Consider the following 19,119-nt stretch of genomic DNA (forward strand, 5'->3'; position numbering starts at 1 on the left):
ATCTGTCTCCTTAGCGGTTTCAGTCTACACTGTGAAAAAAGAATCTGCTACAAATGAATTTTCCCCTCAAATTTTGTGAGAATAAATTGAAAAACAAAAATTAAGTTTAAATCAGTCTCCTTAACTGATTTCACTAACTCTCCCAACTGCCTAAAAGAGGCAATTACCTTGCATCTCCTCCCCTCATCTCATGACTAGGCTTCGCGAACGAAGATTTGGGAAGGCTTTATCCACATTTGCTACAGATCTCCTCCCCTAGGAAAAGGAGGATGGCAGGATTCACTTAGCTTTAGGTGCAGTCACCTAGAACATCCCTTGTCAGCTGCTGTTGAAGGAAGGGAAAAGGTTGTTCCTCTCCAATTTAATCCAGGTTTTTTTTGACAACTTTTGCATGTCACTGCTACTATATTGTTCCCATTATTTGAAGATTCACAACAGAAACAGAGCAAAGCATGAGTTTTAATTCCCACAGCAAAAGATAGTGGTGAATCCAGCAGGGAGGAGAGAAGGTTGCAGATGACACAGGCAAGGCTAATGTGCTCAGTGCCTTTTCTTCAGTCTTCTCAGAAAGGTTAAATGTGACAAAAGGTTTGACATGATCAGATTTAACAAGGGAACAGGAATGCAAGGGAGAATAGGTAAGGAACTGAGTATTTAAATTCAGAAAAGTCAGATTTAAGGTCTGTTTACAAGGTTAAATGGCTGGGCAATAAACTGGGATTTGAATTTATGTGATACTATCTACTGTGTATTAAATCCCCATATGGAACATCTTAGCAAATAAAAGGGTCTTTGCATGAAGCAGCTTTTCCAGGTCAAGAGATCCTCACAGTTACCCCAGCATATTTAAGGAGGCGGTTTCTAAAGCAGCAGTGATTTGCTTTGAGAACTCCCAAAGGATATAAATAGTCCCAATAAGCATAGTACACCCCTTTAAATGAGGAAAAAGAAGGAAAAGTTAGAGAATGACAGCCAAAGATTCAGACCAAGTTGGTATCTGGAGAGATATTACCATAAATTATTAAACAGTCAATTTATAAGCTTCTCAGTCTTAGTAAGGGAAGCAGTCACTCTGTCCACAAAGAACAGATGTTTTTCACTTTAGAGAGGCTTCTGGTCTGACTCAGACAGTCATACCAGTAAGTATGATTCATAACAAATAAATAAGGAGCAAAGCCTTTTTGAGAAAGCATTATCAAGAAATAATTTTATCAAGTCTGTAGGTCCTGATTCTTCTACTATTCTCCACTTTCATTAATGTCTTAGACAATGAGATGTCACATTTTTGAACAATGTTGCACTTGGATGCTGTGCAAGCAGGCTTAGAATTAAAAATCTTTTTGATAAATGGGTGAAACAGCTTGAAATCCATAAGAGAAAATTAAGTAAAGACAATAAAGATGGTGCTTTCAGAGGAAAAGTCAACTGCACAAATGCCAAATGGGAAATAAGTGATAAGGTGTCAGGACTGTGGAAAAGACTGAGCTGGTTGTAAGGCTGTCACAGCAAAATGTAAATCTCTAGCTGTAAATTTATTAATCAGAGACGGGAGAGCCACACAGGGAGGCATCTACTGGGCTACAGCACATCAGGAAGGATATGGAGAAACTGGAGTTTAAACAAGTAACAGAGAACAAGGTTTGCAACTTGATTGGTTTAGCTTTGGAAAATGGGATAAAATCAGGCAGCAGAGACTCTAATTTTCTTCAGACATGTAAATGTTGTCACTGAAAGAACTGAGCCAACTTTTCCCATCAAGGTTGCCCCAAGAAGTATCAGTTTTGCTTGCAACAGATTTGGTTTATATTTAGTGTCAGGAAAAGCAAAACTGTGCTCAAATAATGTAGTCAAATAATTAAACAATTACTTAGATAAATTGTGAGGTCTCGATGACTGACAGGTTTGGAGAAGGAGTTGATTAAAGCCTACTCAGATTGTTTGCTTAAACCCAGCCCAGTCTGATAAAGAAACTCTTGGGAGGCCTACTGTCCCAACTTTTTTACAGAAATATGGGTATGTGTACGATTTACTATAATCCATGCTAGTAAATGATCTTTGTATTTTGATGTCTCATAATTTTGATTTTTTGCAGGGGTAGCTCATTTGCTTTCATATAACATAAGCCATGTAATTTAAATTAGACACCATGAAATCCATAATTTTAATTACTAGCTTTGATTCTAGCTTTCAGTAAGGCTCTTGGATTGAAGGAAACCTGTTAAGTCCCTTTTATTCAGAACATTTCCTTCTTCACATCAAAGCAATGCACGTCCATATCAGCGTGGCCAATCAGTATTTCTGCAGAATAAGCCCTGAAAATGAAGAGTGCTTCAGACAGTCTTAAAAAATGTGAGATGAATCATTGCTAGAGAGACACGTGTGTTTGCATGTGCCACTGATGACTTGGCATTTTGAACACACATTATTTGCAAAGTTTTTTTTTTTCCTGCTTTATTTTTCTTTCAGGACTGATTTAGTGTGTAATAGTTTATTCATGTGATAAAGGAGGGCTGATTGTTTGTTTTAGTATTTTCTCTTAAGTGCAACAGAGTTCCACTTTATTTGTGAAATGAAAAATATCTTTGCACATCCACAACTAGAATGATGCTCTAAAGCAACACTGGGAATCTTGGTTTGATGGATCCAAAAGGGCAAATCTTGACCCTTGAATGGGAATTCTCCTGGATATAAGCACCAGCAGAGAATAATTCCAGTTTATCTTGTCTTATCCCTGCTTCCATTTAGACTTCTTCTGTTAATTATTTGAGAAAATGTGCACCTCACTTTCCTAGGCCACAGCCAACCCGTTTAATAGATTTTTTTTATACATGGAAAATTACAATACTTACTCATCTTATCTACATCAGCTGCATTTCCTTATTGGTGTAGCAGCTGTAGTTTAGTATGAGAATGTACCTGTTAGGAAAATCTATACAGAACTTTAATTGTGATATTAAAATCTAATTATCATTAACAGAATTAAGTGACTATCTGAACAGATTTTCATGGTTTCTCTTAATGCTTTGTGTAATTGAAAGGAAAATACGTTGATTTTTGCCCCCAGCCTTTCAGTGTAGGTAAATGAAAGGGCAACCCTCCTGTTTGGAGATGTGGAAATTGGGTCAGTCAAGTGGAAGAGTGAAATAGTGTTTGAGTTACAGGAAATGACTGTGGCTTAAAAAAACCCAGACAGTTTTGTCTTAGTGGTGATGCAGGGCATAAACTGGACTTGAGGACATAAATTGATGTGATGGTCAGGTCAAGCCCAGCTGTCAGATGTTCTATAACCTTGCAAACCATGTGGTTGCTGGACATATCTTATTTCTCAACTCAATGCTTCTCAAATTCATACAAAACATATTTGCATGAACTGGACTCATCTTGGAAAAGAGCCTCTAACAACGTTACTCGGAGAAGTAACAAAGATCCCCCTCTGATCATGAGAATGCTTTGGTGTTTTGCCTTCGGGTAGGTAGGTCTGTAGTGATATTTGATGCAGAGTTTGAGGTCAAGCTCAGCATGAAGAGGTGAGCTGTCTGTGGACTTTGGAAACTGGAGTGGAGAAGGAGGGAACAAGAGTAATTTTTGCTCACTGACCTCCTGGGTGCAAGAGCTGAGATTTCATGTTGTGAACAGGAGGAAAAGTTAGGAACGCAGGGCGATGAAAAGCAAGTGAGGGGTGTCTAGCGGGGAGGAGCAGGTTGTCCTTGCAATTCAAAAAGGTTTCAGATTTGCCTGGACTGCAACTGGATGTTTTTCTCCAGGTTTTTCTCTGTAGATGATTAGTGGGTTTGGACTGGCACACTGTATTAAGGATGACCCCAACTACCAGAATAGACACATCTTTTCAGGGTTCTATGTTTGAAATATTAAACTGTTCCATAAGAGAAAATTCTATCTAGAACTTGGATACAGGGCTAGTTTGTGGCTGAGCAGCTATTAAACTCCCTTTAAAATATTCTTATTTACATCTTCCATAAGGTTAACAAAAGTTTAATCCATTTACCCCTAAACAATTTCAGTTACATTTGAATATTTTTGTCCTTACTATAAGAGTCAGTGGGTTTGGACCTTACCTTCTTTTCACATGCTGAACCAGTGTAGCCACTTCTGCAAGCACAGACATTTGGTCTTATGCATCTGCTTCCGAATAGACATTTTTGCTCACAAAGTGCTAAAAATGAAAGACAAAATTTTTTAGAAATACACTTATTCTAAGTCTTTTCATTAGGAACCGAATATTTAGATGCTCTTGAAAATTAAAGATGGTTTTTCACAGGCTTTTTATGCCTGTGTGTCTCATATGTTTACCATTTCCTTTACTTTTTTTCTTTTTTCCCAATGACGGGGAAAGGGAAGACTGTAGCAAAGCAATAACCTCGGCTCAATTGGAAATGGATCAGTTCAAGGCCTAATTTTGAAAGCCAGGATACATTCTGGGCATTGATGTTTGGCTAAGATTTGTGCCAAAACTGATTTTCTTTCGTTCCAATCAAAATCAATAAGAGCTGTTAAAAGATGGGGTCTCGAGTTGAGATGAAAAGATATGTTAAAGATGTACTTCCAAAGGTGATATTAACACCATAAATAAATAAATGGGAGAATTTGATGAACTGTACACTTTGCACCGCTGGAAAACAGGGTATAAGAACATGTGATTTCATGGGAACACAGAATCAGTAACAAGCTACTTATCCCAAGGAAAAAGGAATCAGAAAATTTTTTATCTTATCTAGAGTGCCATAGTCTAGTATTCATAGAGGACCATTAATGTGAAGATATTCTGTTAGTAAAAGAATCAATGGTGTTTTTTTTTTTTTAAGAGAGAAAAAATAATTAATCAAATTTCAGCTAGTTTTTTATGCTCATTAGCAGTTTCTATTGTTATGACATTGTTTTGGCATAGAGGAAAGAGAACAGCCAATTCATAGGGCACCAATTCAAGAAGAACACACATGTCACAGTATTTTAATTAGATCTCATGAGTTAAACCTTCCATAAATATTGCCAGAATATTGTATCCTAGTTACAGTCAGCCAAATTAAATGCCTTCAAAACTGGTCAGAAGTGAATCAACAAGTGGCTTTTTATATTTTCTTGTGTGGCAGAGGCATATAGGAAGCTGCCAACCATGCACCATTAAGACAGAGCTGAAAATAAAGTAGACCCATGTCTATGATCCTACACCATCTCCTTCAACACAGACCAAAATGTTCCATTGGTTTTGAATAATTTGCTGTATCCCCATGAGGGATTTTTTTACAGCTTTAAGATATTCTGGGGCTTAAGGATCAGCTTCCAAACTGTCAGTTTGTTGGACTTAGGTTCTGATTTTGACACAGATTTGAGTTCATGCAAATCCTTTGTGTTGAGATTGGTAGTCTCAGAGCTAGACCAGGGTAGTGAGGTTTCTTTAGGAAACACTATGAGATCCTAAGCTTTCCAAATGTCATTCTCAGAGTTATAATAATTGTTATAATGACCTTGGGAGGCCAATGGCAAGACGTTGAACAACACCTGGAATTTGTATTGGTTTTGTTCTATCAGATTACCATGGCAGCTAACATTCAGTGAGGAGGCTGAGATTTTGCCAGAGTAGGGAACATTAAAATCTAAATATCTACAGCAAACTTCAGACCTGCTAGCTATGGGGCAGAGGAGGACCAGACTTACTACCACTGTACACATCTCAAAGAGGAGAGGTTGTAAACAGCTTTGCAAACTGCTCTTACCCTTACGAGTAGAGTCAGGTACTGAGCGCTCATGTTGTGTCAGAACCACTGACCTATAACATGTCCAGAACAAGAACACACAGAGACCTGCATGTGCTGCTGACCTTCAGGTGCTCCTGTTTGAAAAGTCAGCTGTGTCGGTGGTGATTTGCTGTAGGACTCCAGTGACCTGGAGCTGGGAACTTGCCTTCCTAGTGTATGAGCTAGTTGATGTATTTCTGATGTTTCGAAAAGGTAAAAGTGCTGTTTTCTTGAAACAAGATTTTAAGAAGAAAACACATTTTTTTAGGTGTCTGTTGCAAAACATTCCTTAAGGTCCAGAACAGGCAATTGCAAACTTCTGAATTTCTCCTTCTTCTGGAAGGTGAAGGCCAAGTTTGAATTCTGGGTGTGGATGGGGCAGAGGAGGGATGGAATGACACTCGAGCTAGAACAGAGAGCTCATCAGCTGCTGACCGCTTCTCCAGCTCCTCCATGAACCTTGAAAGGGCTCAGATGTATAAGTGGAAAAAGTTTCATTTGCTGGAACAAAAACATGTTAGCATTGTCAGCAGAAGGGTCTCCTTGTGCCCACTCCAGTTTTGTTCCTCTGCATGATAAGTAGGAAGAGAAAGAACTCAGTATGATACTCTTATTAATGAGATAACTGTATCAATTTTTATTTCTCATTTCAGATGAACTTGGGCTGGGGAAAAATGGAACCTGATTCTCCTGTCAGCTTGATAGTGGATCAAGTAAGAACAGGTAATGCAAAGATTTTTCTATAGACCCCTATATCATCTGGGGGTGTTCTGGTAGACATGGGTAGAAGAAGAGACATTAGATAAGGTACCAGGCTTTTTTTTTTTTTTTGTTTTTCTCCCTGTGGTTTTTCTGGTGCAAACAAAGTAAAGAGAGGGAAACTATTCCTTCCTTTTTTCATCCTTTGCTACCTGCCTGTCTCTCTATGTCCACCTCCTGCTTCTTCCTGTAGTGCTCAGAAAAACAAGAGCTCAGTCAGGAGAAAAGTTAAAAACATTTTGGAGGAAAATTGGAATTGACATCACAGGGGATAATAACATAGCTGAAGTTCAAATGAATATTTCATAAATGTATTTACAAGGGATGCTAAGCCTCTAAACACTAAAAATGACACTGGCTATGTATGCATTATCCTGTACAGATTCAGCAAAGTCATTTAACAAGCTAAGCTTATGTTAAAATTATAATCAATAAATGCCAATTACAGAAAGAGATTTATCCCTGCATGTTAAAAGAACAGAGCTATAATTTGCATGCAAACGACATTCTTTTCAAAAGAATTTTCTGGTTTTTTTAAGGTTTGAAAGGGTTACACAGGAAGGCTGGAAGAAAGCCTGCCTGAGATGTTGTTCAAGGCAGAGAGAGAGCGGGGGAGAATACTGAGGAAATTATAAGGCCATAAGCTTGACACTTATAACATGCAAATAAAGAGAAGATATTCTGAAGGGCAATGAGGAGCCGGTATGGGTTCAATAATATTAGAACAGAAGATAGCAGCATGAATTTTAATGATGAAGATCCTTCACAACTATAACCTTCTTATACTTTATAATTAATTATCAGAATTATACCTTGATCCTGCATTCAGGGCCTTAAAAAACAGATTTATACTCCTGGCTGGAAGCCTTCTGAATGTACTGGGTTGTGTTTTGGCTATATTTGTTGGGATAATGAGATTGTACTGCCAGGTGTTGACTTATTTGGTCTAATGTTTCTTTCCTATCTCATGAAAATAGAGATATGAGTTACCACCATGGGAGGCAAGGGAAAGCCTTGCCTCCCTCCAGCTCATAGGTTGGACCTTTAGACTGGATATCTAATATGGAATGGGAAGGAAATCTCTAATGGGAACACAAGGTGACCCTTGGATACTGTTTCTTTCTTTTTACAGAAGGAAGTTTTTGAATGTTTTTACTACTGTCATGAAAGCTAAAAACAAGAGTCAAACCAGAAAAAAACCCCAACTTCTAATAGAAGAAGCCTAATCTATAATGCTTCTGGTTTCTGCAGTTGAGACATTTTGAATATTTCAAATTACCTTTTTAACCTGTCCTTCCAAAAGTCTATTTCCCTACATTTGCGGTACAGTCTGAAACTTGACCATTATTCCTTAAACTGTGCTCCTCAAAGTCATAGGTATTTATCAAGGATAATGTGTGTATTCCACCATACACCTTATTTGTTGGGACAAATGACCTATTTTATCGATTCTCTTTCAGAAGCCATTCTGTTCAGTTACAGATGAGTGGGGAAGAAAACTATTCTTTTGACTGACCTCTTTATTTACAGTCTGATAAAGGAAGACTATTGTGTTTTATCCATTACCAGTGCCTCCTAGAAGTCTCTTCTTTTAATCTTGCCAAATTCTTTAGTTTAGCTGTAGCTAGAGGTGGGTGAAACTGCAAATAAACAGTCCTGCACAGATGTCTCTGGAATGCCATTGTGAGTTTGGCTGATTGTAGCATTAAGAAATCATAATTCACTGCATTACACGGACATGCAATTTCATTGTGCATCATTGCAAAAGAGGCAGAGTTTTTGCTTGTGTGATTCCATCCCCAAAACACATCAGACCTGTTCCAAATTAGATATGAGTTCCTTAATGTGTGGTGAAGACCTCTGATATTACAGAGGTCTCTCTGAGACATTTTCAAAATATTTTAGACATAAAATTATCCCGACTTAGACATTGCCAATCGTTACAGGAGAATGGAAAATTTGTTCTAGGATAAAACCACTGAGTTTGTCTGATGGAAGGCTCAAGCATTTTGGGCTATCACTTGTAAAAAAGATCTGTGTCTTTTTTTCCTGGTGAAAGGTGGGAGAAAATCTGAGATGTTGGTATTTTCAGTTGTAAATATTTAATTTAGTTATTAGAGACCTAAAAGTAGAGAATGTCAGGTTTTGCTTTTTCTGGTTTTATAGAAGGCTGAAGAGAAAAGATTTAGAGAAGATTTATTGTGGCAGCTGTATCTACTGCTGCCTCCAAATATCTTCTTGAACTGTCCATGTAGGCTTAGAAACTGCACTGATGAAGGTGATCTGTGACTTTTTAAAGATAAATGAAAAGTAGATGTCCAATATAAATTTTTAGTATTGGTCCATTGTCTCTTTTGTTGGCTTAATGGCCTACTCTGGCTATCTCTGTAGAGAGGACTGAAACAATTTATTCCATCTGAAAAGAGTCCAGAAAATAGTAGTGGAAGTCTCTGTAAATCCTTTGGTTTAGTCACCCTATTGGATGTATGTCAGGAAAAAATGAGGTTCAAGGTGTAGATGAAACCTGTATCTGCATTTCCATCTCTGCCATCCCAATAAGGGCAGCTGAGTGAATCCACAGGCTGCAAAGAATGAAGCTTGGGTTAATTAATCTTTTCCTACCCTAGAAAAAAACCCAGAGAAGCAATCCAGACATAATGGATTCTGGATAGTGGAGAAGGTACAGTGATTGCTGAGAAAAGTTATCCGCCAGTTTGTTACTTGTAGAGTGAGGTGAAATATTTTTCATTTGTGAAATGGAAAAAAGTGAGATTAATAAAATGGAAGCATTTGAGATTAATCATATGAAAAATATAGAATTAATAGATAATATAGTATTAGATTCACATATAGTATAATCAACAATAGTTATTGTTTCAATACAATGTTATAGAATAAGTATAAATAATAAATAAATAATATTTGAATATAATGAATAATATGTTACTACTACTTTCTTATCTTAAAATGTGAACATTTTGCTCTGTTGTTGAGTTTAACAGCAGAAGTCTGTAGTAAAAGTGTGCAAATCAAGGCCATCTTCAGCCTTGTTAATGCTTTAGCGAAGCCCAGAATTTGGGCACACACATCCAAGCAAGAAGGGCATGCTGAGCACAGGGAAATCTCAGGAGCTTAAATGTGACAAAGCAGTTTTGCACAGGGGAGTAGTGAGATGAATCAAACACCTCCTTTCCAGAAACACACTGGCTCTGGCAGAGTGTGTGGATTTGGCCCACTATCCCTGTGCTGCTGGGAGATGGGAAAAGGGCCAAAGCAAAACAAGGACAACAGAAAGAGGCAACCAGAGGTTGGTTACAGTCAGCAGCTTGCATGGCAGTGCCAGAGCTGAGGGGAAGGTGAGAAAGGGAAGCACTCAGGAGGCTTTTTATATTTAGGCAGGTAAATACATTTTTCATCGAGTTCTGGATTTAAGGGAGTAACCTCCCATGAAAACATAAAACCTGACTTGCTTTCAGGGGTTACACTTCTGTGCAAATTTTTCTGCCTAACATCTGTGAGGATGAAGACTTTCCTGTTCCCCTGTTTCACCTCTACCTTACTGTAAATACCCTGGAGCAACATTATAAGACCTCACCATCTGCTCTCTTTCCCCTTAAAAACCCAGAAATTCCAACCACTTGGTGATTATTTAGGTTTTCTGTGGGACCTGGGATTTTCAGCCAGATCCTTTTGGACAAAAAAAAAAAAAAATAAAAGATTTAACCTCCCAGTACAGTGAAAACATGGGAAGAAATAGTAAAACACGAGTGATTAGCAAGTGAAGGGATTTGGAGCAAAGTTCCAAAGGTTAGGTAGATCTATAAAAACTTATCTGGGCTTGTGTGCCTGCACAGGACAGCAGAAATTGTTAATGACAGTAAGCCTTACTTGTCTTTCACAGGAACAAGTACCATTTGTTTATTTATTTAATAAACTGAGTCAAGAGTATGTCACCAATGAATAAATAACTTTAAACATCCCCATGTTTGAACTAGAAGGCAGCTGGCACAAAGAAACAATTACACAACCATTGGGATTTCACTGACAAAAGATTTCCATAAGTAATTATCCTCTGCGAGTGTGAGAGGAAAGGAAGATTGCCCTTTAAAGGGGATAATGCCTTGATATTTTCCTCATCTCCTTATGCTGTAAAGCTAATAGCAGACACAAACTGAAGTGACCCCCATTGTAACTGGCAATAACAGGTCTCTTCCTATTTCTGGTCTTCCAATCCCTTCAAATGCAAATAATTCCAGCCATCTTGGTGGTCAGTCTGAACACGGAGGATTTACAGGGTCTGGCTCTAAGGTTGGCAGATAGATAGGATTTCTCTCTGTGCTTAATGGCACCTAGGTATTTCCTTTTCTCCGTGAATCTTTCTTTTTTATCTTATATTTCAAATTATTGAATTTAAAAACTATTTATTTTGTCTGACAGGTTGAGCTCATGATCCACATAATAAAAAGATGAGTCAGGCCTCTTTCTCATGCTGATGTTGAGTCCAGAAATGTCTTTGAAAGTAATAGTTTTACTGGCAGCATAGGGCAGTTCTGACAAATAGAAGGCAGAATTTAGGTGCTAATCATGTTATGGTTGACTTTTACACATAATGGAATCATAGAATCATCTGGGTTGGAAAAGACATTTAAGATGATCGAGTTCAACCATAAACCTAACACGATATACACATAGGAGAGAATTTAATGTGTAAAAATCTCCGGTGCTATGTGCATGGTAACAGAGCTGTGGTAAATGAAGGATCACTTACGGGTCTGGCAGAGCATTCCCACCCATCCTCTGGAGCACTCGCAGATGTTTGGACCGACACATTCTCCACCGTTCAGACATTTCTGCAGGCAAACAGCTGAACAGGTTGACATGAAACAAGTGAGAAGATGTACGTGATATATCTGTGTGCTCAAGGTCTGCCTGAAAGGTGACCTGCTAGGCTTTGTTCCATATGGCTAACTTCCAGAGAAGTGAATGTGTTCTGTTCATCACATAATCAGTATTCAGGATTCCTTGATATTTTCTTCTTAAAAATTTTATCTTTGATGACTGTCTACTGGGAGACTTGCAATTTCTAATGCTCAGTTCACCATCAGCTGAGAATAATCTTCATATGACATATTCATGTGTGTCATATGCCTACTATGTGTTCCACGTCAAAAATAAATATTTTCGTAGTAAAGTCTGATATGTTTGTTGCATATATTGTTTGTTCAGAGATCCTGAAAGAGTGCATGATATGTGTGAGAGACACTTCCTCTCTTCAGTATATCTGAATAAATTATTAATATTATAAATTCAAACCACTGGTTCTGAAATCATATTTACTATCAGGACCCAAAGGGTAAAGAGCCAATATTTTAATCTGGTTTACATACAGGATGTCACCTTGATTGTAAATTTATTCAGTTTATCTGTCAGCTTCATGGTAATGAATATCCATGTAAGGAAAAATGTTCCTTGAAAATATTGCAGGGTGAGAGGGTTTTTTTTAATTACATTTTTATGTAACTGTAGTCAGATCTGGTAGAGTTACAGAGTAAGAACACGTCATTCTCCAAATTATGCACCAATGACCTTGAGAGTACATCAGTCTGGAAAGCTTTATAGCAGGCTTTAAATAGTTCTGTATTTTGAAATATATGACATTTCTCTGCAAAATATAACAAAATATGTGAAGCTGTTAAAACATAAAATCAGTGCTTCAAGTTTAATACTATAAAAATGAATTTCCATAACAAGATGTACAACAGAGCTGCATGAAGCAGAACCAGGGTTCCCCTACACAGCTTTTTCTCCTTTGCAAGCATCAACTGTTTATATTTTACATTACCTGTACTTAAAACCAGCTTTCTTCAAACTGCTGAAGTAGCAAAACAGATTTTTTTCACTATATTGTTTTTTAGTATTAAAAAAAGATTACAACTGATGTTGACTGGCCCAAGTAATAATAATCTGTTTGATGGGCTGTAGAGGTGCTTACGTTTGTTGCAGTGGTTTCCCCTCCAACCAGATGGGCAGTCACAGACATTTGGGTGGACACATTTCCCTCCATTCATGCACGTGGGATCACAGACACCTGCAGGAACATATCAAGGGAAGAATGTGGTAGCTGGGAAATGAGGGAAGGCTTTAGGAGAGACTTACTTGCTTCCCTGCAGCAGATTCATCTGCTTGTAATTAAAAAACTGGAAAGTAATTTGGATTTGAGAATCTGAAACACAAAGGCTTGATAACTCCCATAAATCCTTCCAGAAAATGTTGTGCCTTGTGTGGAAATTCTTTGGGGGAAGCTCCATTAAGAGCTGCCTCACCAGAAAAAGCAGAGAGGTACTGATTAAAAAGATTCTCAGAAAAGCAAGTGGGCAGGCCAACTGCTTGTTAGAGCTTTCTCTTCCTCATTGGAAAATTCCTCATTCATGTTCTCAGATGTTCATTTGGATAAGAAAAGACTTGAAGAGGATAGATTGCTTTCACACAATTTTGGGTATGTTTTTGCATTCAACCAAGTGTAAAGACTAAACAGATCTGTTCCTCCACTGTCTTTTTGTACCATTATTTGTTAAGTTACTTACCTTTTTACTTTATTCTTTCATACAAATAAAATCAAAAGCTGTTCTTTCAACCAGAGGAAACCAGAGATTTTTATTGATTTCATTAGGAATCTAAGCTCTAATTTTTTTGTCTCACATTAAGCTGTATTTATCAGTATTGTCTTAGAACATCCATCATTAAAATCTCACTGTTCTGGTAAGTCAAACATCTGCAATCCCAACCTGCTTTGATATAGGTAGATACCCAAATTCTTCTCCTATTTCTCCTTGCCTGTTAGGGTATGTGTAGGAAGGACCCATCAGAGGCAGGATAATTCAGAAACATGGCAGTGCCGGTATGATGGGAGTAGGAATGATTTGCATTTCACATGGAAGAAGGCATTTGATAAGTGAGTGGAGTATAAAAAGCCATGTTACACAGCAAGTGTCTGGACTAAGGTATGAGAGCCAAGTCAGGAGGAGTCTGGTAGTGAAAGTGTGAGAACACATTTGTGTGGAATGACTCCTGCCATGTTTGAAACTTTACACATACAGAGGATTTGCCAGTGACTCATTAACAGCAGTGGTGACCAGTGCCAGCCCTCCCTGCTTGCAGAGATGGGTGGCTGTGGAGCACCCAGCTCCTCCTCAGCAGGGAGCAGCTTCCTGCTTCTGCAGGCACCCAGGGGCTGACAGCTAAAGCACAGCACTACAGTGCCTTCATTAGCCTTGAGGTTGTGATGTCTTTTAGCACATCAGCAGTAAGAACAGAACTTGAATGCTAATGCTGCAGCAATTCTGATTTTCAAGTCATCACTACATACAGGACTCTGAACTACCACAACCCTCCCTCAGACCTTTACTGTAGAAGGTAGAATCCTGAAAGGAGCTTCAAAATAGGAATGATTACTAAAAAATAGCATGCAAAAATACAGCAACTGTTATTTGATGGGAGAATAACCTTCTGTTCCTCTCTCAGGGACGATCAGGCATTTTTAGGTTGGTAAATTTAGGTTCCCTAATTATTCCTCTGATGTACTGAAATATTGCTTTTGTGGCACTTTGTGTCCTGGTCTATCCCTTCGGTCCAGATGCTGCTGCACTGGCAGCTTTTAGCATTATATTGCTGCTCTTGCTTGGCTGCCACATTTACATTTTGTTCTGTGCCAAGACTCCTGGATCCCTAAGCATAGTGACCTGCCCTTAAGCAGAGCAGACTTGCCCACGCTTATAGGAGCTGCTTGGATCCCAGCCCTTAAACTGTCATCCTCTATTTCCTTCTTTCTCCATCTCTCCTGATCCATGTTGTAATCTTGGCCTCTGCTTACCAAGGCTAACAGGGATCCACAGTTCTTGCTGAGCTATCAAAAAATGCTGCAACCACTAGTTAAAACCTGGGATGAGTTCAAAATGTCATGGCATCCATAACTCTGAAATGATTTAATCTCTTATTTTGCCTCTTCCTTTTTCTCTCCCTTTTGATTTCACATCTCCATTAATAGACTTTTGACCCACAATCTTCTGTTGTGTTGTATTTGACTTGGCATTTCAATTATAAAGCAGCTTGGACATTCAGAATTTAGAAAAGATGATCCCAAACCATAAAGTTTGTTTCTAGATTGCAAATGACCTTATGCTTTGTGATATTGATGGACCATAGTATTCCCAATGCTAACCCGCTGTCCCAAAAACTATAGATTTGGTTTTGAGATCATATGAAACTTGCACAATGTCTTTTGTCCACCTCTTAAAAAGTAAAGTCAAGAAAAAGTAACTAAGGACAGTAGCACTTGTTCAAATGGATATTTCTCTTTTTCTTTTTTCTTTGGTCTCTTACATTTTCTGTATATTTTTAACCTGACACAAACAATCACATTCCTGGTTGTTTTGTGCTGATAGCAGAAATTTTAAATTGTACAACAGAATCTTTCTTCAGTTGCAGGGAGACAAATTACTGTGTTTTTTCATTAATTCTATTTCTCACTATGTGTATAACTGCACTTGTTGCAGCTCAATTTTCACTGTAATTTGGCAAAATTTTAATCAACAGGTGAGGTCCAGTCTTGATCTGAATAAAACACAACTTCAAACTAACTTTCAACTTGGGATCCATTTCTTTCTTTCTTTGTTCAGCTGCCTTACAAATGACCAGGTAGCTATGAAAATATAGGATGAACTGCCTTTATTACTTCTGGCATCTCTGACTTCAGTGATAAATCCAAAGGAGTTCAATTCAAAGGGAACTAAGGGTTCAAGTAAGTTCTGAACTGGAGGAACACCTCTGCCTGCCTGCCCTCCGGAGTAGATCCTTTCTCTTCTTGCCGAGGAATTCACAGCACCTTTATGCGAATGAATGCAGTGTTATCTCACCCCTTTTCCTGCCTGACATCTCCACCTTGTTCTCCTTCTCTTTAGCTTTCTTAAATACAATTCCATCTCAATACCCATCAGGCAGACTTCAACATTTGTTAATGATAACTAGTTCAGATCCTCTTTAGTCCCACTCCTTGGCCTCTGTGGAGGAGTTCCAATTTCAAAATAGCAAACAAAAATGTTACAGCATCTCCCAGGAAAACTAAATAAATTATCAGACACTAGGAGAGCAAAACGAATTATTGCAATCCTCCCAGGCACTGGCATGACTTTGAAAAGACATTTCTTTTTTTGCCCTCCCCTTAAAAAAAGTCTGGCATCTTGACCCAGAGACAACAGTGGTTTGATAAGTTTTCCATCTGCCTTGGGGTCTGGCCCTAATGACATGGATATAAACACGTTTGTCTCTTCCTTTTGATGCACTTTGGTAGGGTGTATCACTGGGGGTAGGGAGAGTCCTGTACTACCCACACATACCGAGTGCAAGCTTGCTGGAAGTCAGTAAGTGTCACTAAAGCCCTAGTCCCGTTCCCCTTACAGTCAACATTGACATTTCCACACAGAATTTCATAGGCAATAGTGACTCAATTCTCTAAACCACCACGATCCTTTAAGGACACTTTTTAAAACTAGAAAAGACTTCCATGATCTTGTGTTTTCCAAAACTGGTGTGTTAGATAAGGTAAGCCTATGTTGAAGGTGATAATGCAGGTTAAAGAAAAAGCATGGTTACATATTGTATTTCATGTAAGGGGTGATTTTGATAAGGTAACAAGCAGCTGCAGGTGTTAAGATAAAACATAGGTGTTGCACAGGACATCATAAAAAACATGTGCCATCTTTCCGTGTGATGAAAGGCATTCACAAGTTGCTGAGCTTTCTGTTTTATGCAGCAACCATTTCTCTTTGATGGCTTTAATGCATTTTGACCTTGCAATCACTTAAAATTTCCTGCGACCCTTTTCATGGCTTATCCCCTCCAGGCTCACTTGACCCAGTGAAGTGCTTCTTGCAACTCTTTTTATCAACTTCCATGAAGCTCCACAGTTCAGCTCTTCGGCCCTAACATCTTTAAGGTAGTCAGTCCTTCTGCTTTTTTAAACAAAGGGAAGAATTTGCCTGCAAAATAAATATTTCCAGAGATTACTAAAACCAACCAACGCCTGCAATGTTGTGTATAAAGTGAAGTCTGTCCTCGTTGTGTAAGTAGCACCAGTGATGGACACCCACAATTTCAGTGTCTTCTGCCTGCTCTTGTTCCCTTGGATCTACACTAACAGTCTCCCTAAAATATACGCAGTATTAAGCAAACTATCCCTGTTACGCAAAGCCAAAAGTGACTTGGGGCAAAGTTAAGCACTGGGTATGCTTTGCTGGACTGCAGATACTAGAAGTGACTCTAACAGTCACACTGTTAGTCTGCAGTATCTGCTGACTAGTTTACAGTGATTAGAAAAAGTCAGACATTTCCTTCAGACTGCCACTGTTTCTGCAGATTATCAGACAAAAACTTTTCTAGTTGAACCCAAGCCACTTCTTGATGTAAGTACTTCATTACACCTTTTCTCACTGAAGGAGATCATGATAATTAGCAAAAGGCTTGTAATTTTGTTGAAATAAGACAGTCTTCACCACTACCCTCTTAAAATAGAGGGAATATTAAACCAGGCTCCTAAAATCTTGGCAGAGAGAGATCCTCTGCAATGTTTCAGAAACTGAAACATCCATGTCCTTTCCTGACCATGAGATTGCACAGACTATTTCTTTCTGAATCAAAAATTACCTGTCATCACGTATCCTGAGCCAGGCCGCTGATGAGGAGACAGCGTGTTACACTGCAGTGATAATTAGAAGATGTAGTTTTCAAGATAGCTTTTCTTTTTCTTTTTCTATTTTTTTTTTTTAGATGCCCTGTAGAAACCGAGAAAACTGACCTGAATGCATCCTGCCTTTGGATGGAAGAGAGAAAATAGCCTCAAGCAGTAACATCTGTGTGGGCCAGCTAAGGCAATGCATCAGGCTGGAGCTTGCTGACAAAGAACACAGAATTGCAGCCAAAAGAACACCTACTGGCACATACATACTTCAATGTATCCTGCAAGTCACCATCCCTGTGCTGACATTTCTAGGTGATTCACAGGCACTGCTTTTATTTCTGGCCGGTGCTGGTTTTGAACTGATGACTTCTCTGTGGGCCTAGTGCATATTTCAACTTGCTCTTTTGCTCTTTTGAGGAGCAGGAAGCTTGATCATTCTCAGTTTTTTTGTTTTTTTTTCTGCATGTACATGTTGTTTTAAGGTTTGTTTCCTCCTTTCTGCTTAGTGGTTATCTTGATTTGGTGTGACATTCTCCAAAAGAATGAACTGTAGCTGGGGAGATACGACACAGTACGGACACAAAGAATGGGAGACATTTAAAAATAACACCAACTGGTTTTGTCAGGAAAATACAGCTGACAGAACTCAAGCTGTGAGCAAACCTGAAACCAGTAGATGTGAAAGCAGTGGATTTTGTATTAAAACTGGCACTTCTAACCCTTTTCTGATGTTTACAGGTAAAATATATCATCTATTAGCAAAACAAAAACGTGGAGAAGCTCTGTGCCAGGAATGGCACAATCATGAGACTGAAGCCTTAAAATGTAGGGATATTGCTGATCTTTTTCATAGGACAAGAACTGGAAGGTCAGATCAGCAGTTTCACAAAACAGCACAGTTCAATTGATCCACTGGAAGAAGGTTTCCTATCTCTCTGGATGCGTTATGAACCCTGCTCAGATAAAATATTGCCCTAACTGTAGTTAAGGAACAATTGGTTGAATGCTTCTAGGCTCCAAATAAAGATTTGATCTTGCTGAATGATCTTCAATCCTTTGGAAAAAAAAACCCCGAAACACAAAATGGGTGTGGTCTGGCCATATAGGATGTTTCTAACAATGGGCACCATTGTTTGGATTGTACTGGCAGAAACCTGTGGAGGTAAACAATGTCATTCCCCCCTTAGAGGGTATAACTGATGCTCAACAGATCATTAGCAAGATGGATGTACCAATATATCTGCTGCTGTGAAGGTCCCAAATGCACATAGCTCTGAAAAACATGTTATGGATTCGGGACACCAGCAATTTCTAGTCTCCTTTTTTCTACTTCCAAGGGCAGTGAGGAACTAGTTTTGCTCATGCTGAGTTTTAGGCACATATGTTGTTTCAGAGTTTGATTTTATCTGAAATTCCTCACCTGTGTTGATTTGGATTTGTAAATAAAGGAATAACTTTCTCTCCAAGCTCTATCAGAGTAACCTCAGACGTGTGATCCACTGAATGTCAGTAATTATAGCCACTGATTAAATTTTAAGAAGAAGTAATACTTGTCATGTAACAAAATTGAAATTTTAGTGCAATGTTCTAAAATTCGGATCCTTATCCCTATCAAGCTACCAATCATTTTGAGGTTTGCTCGTCCCTATTTCTCGCTTCACATACCTCTGACAGAGATGCAAAGCACCTCTTCAATAAATTACCTTTCTGAATAGTAAAAAATAATCTGGTAGAAACCTCTGAGGGATGCAGTGCGTGAGAACAAATTACTACAAGACACAGAGGGAGCTGTAAATGTAATTGTGATGGGTGTGGTGACAGTTTGCATTTCTAATATATTCACTTTACCACACAGCTTTAGCAATAAGAGTTAGT

The 19,119-nt window shown here is 38.5% G+C and overlaps 1 protein-coding gene across 1 annotated transcript in view; it reads right to left on the reverse strand.

Moving 5' to 3' along the window:
- LOC114002759 (von Willebrand factor D and EGF domain-containing protein-like) overlaps positions 1-19,119 on the reverse strand; it is a 182,790-nt gene that overhangs the window by 3,989 nt on the left and 159,682 nt on the right. The window contains exons 26-28 of the mRNA XM_039386360.1: positions 12,505-12,600; positions 11,281-11,376; positions 4,077-4,174 (exon numbers count right to left, since the gene is read on the reverse strand). Of these exons, the coding sequence (XP_039242294.1) occupies positions 4,077-4,174; positions 11,281-11,376; positions 12,505-12,600 (290 nt within the window). The remainder of the gene's footprint in view (positions 1-4,076; positions 4,175-11,280; positions 11,377-12,504; positions 12,601-19,119) is intronic.

This window comes from Pipra filicauda, unplaced genomic scaffold (genome assembly GCF_003945595.2).
Source record: "Pipra filicauda isolate LSUMZ 115617 unplaced genomic scaffold, ASM394559v2 scaffold47_size6085603_pilon, whole genome shotgun sequence".
NCBI classification, from domain to species: Eukaryota; Metazoa; Chordata; class Aves; order Passeriformes; family Pipridae; genus Pipra; species Pipra filicauda.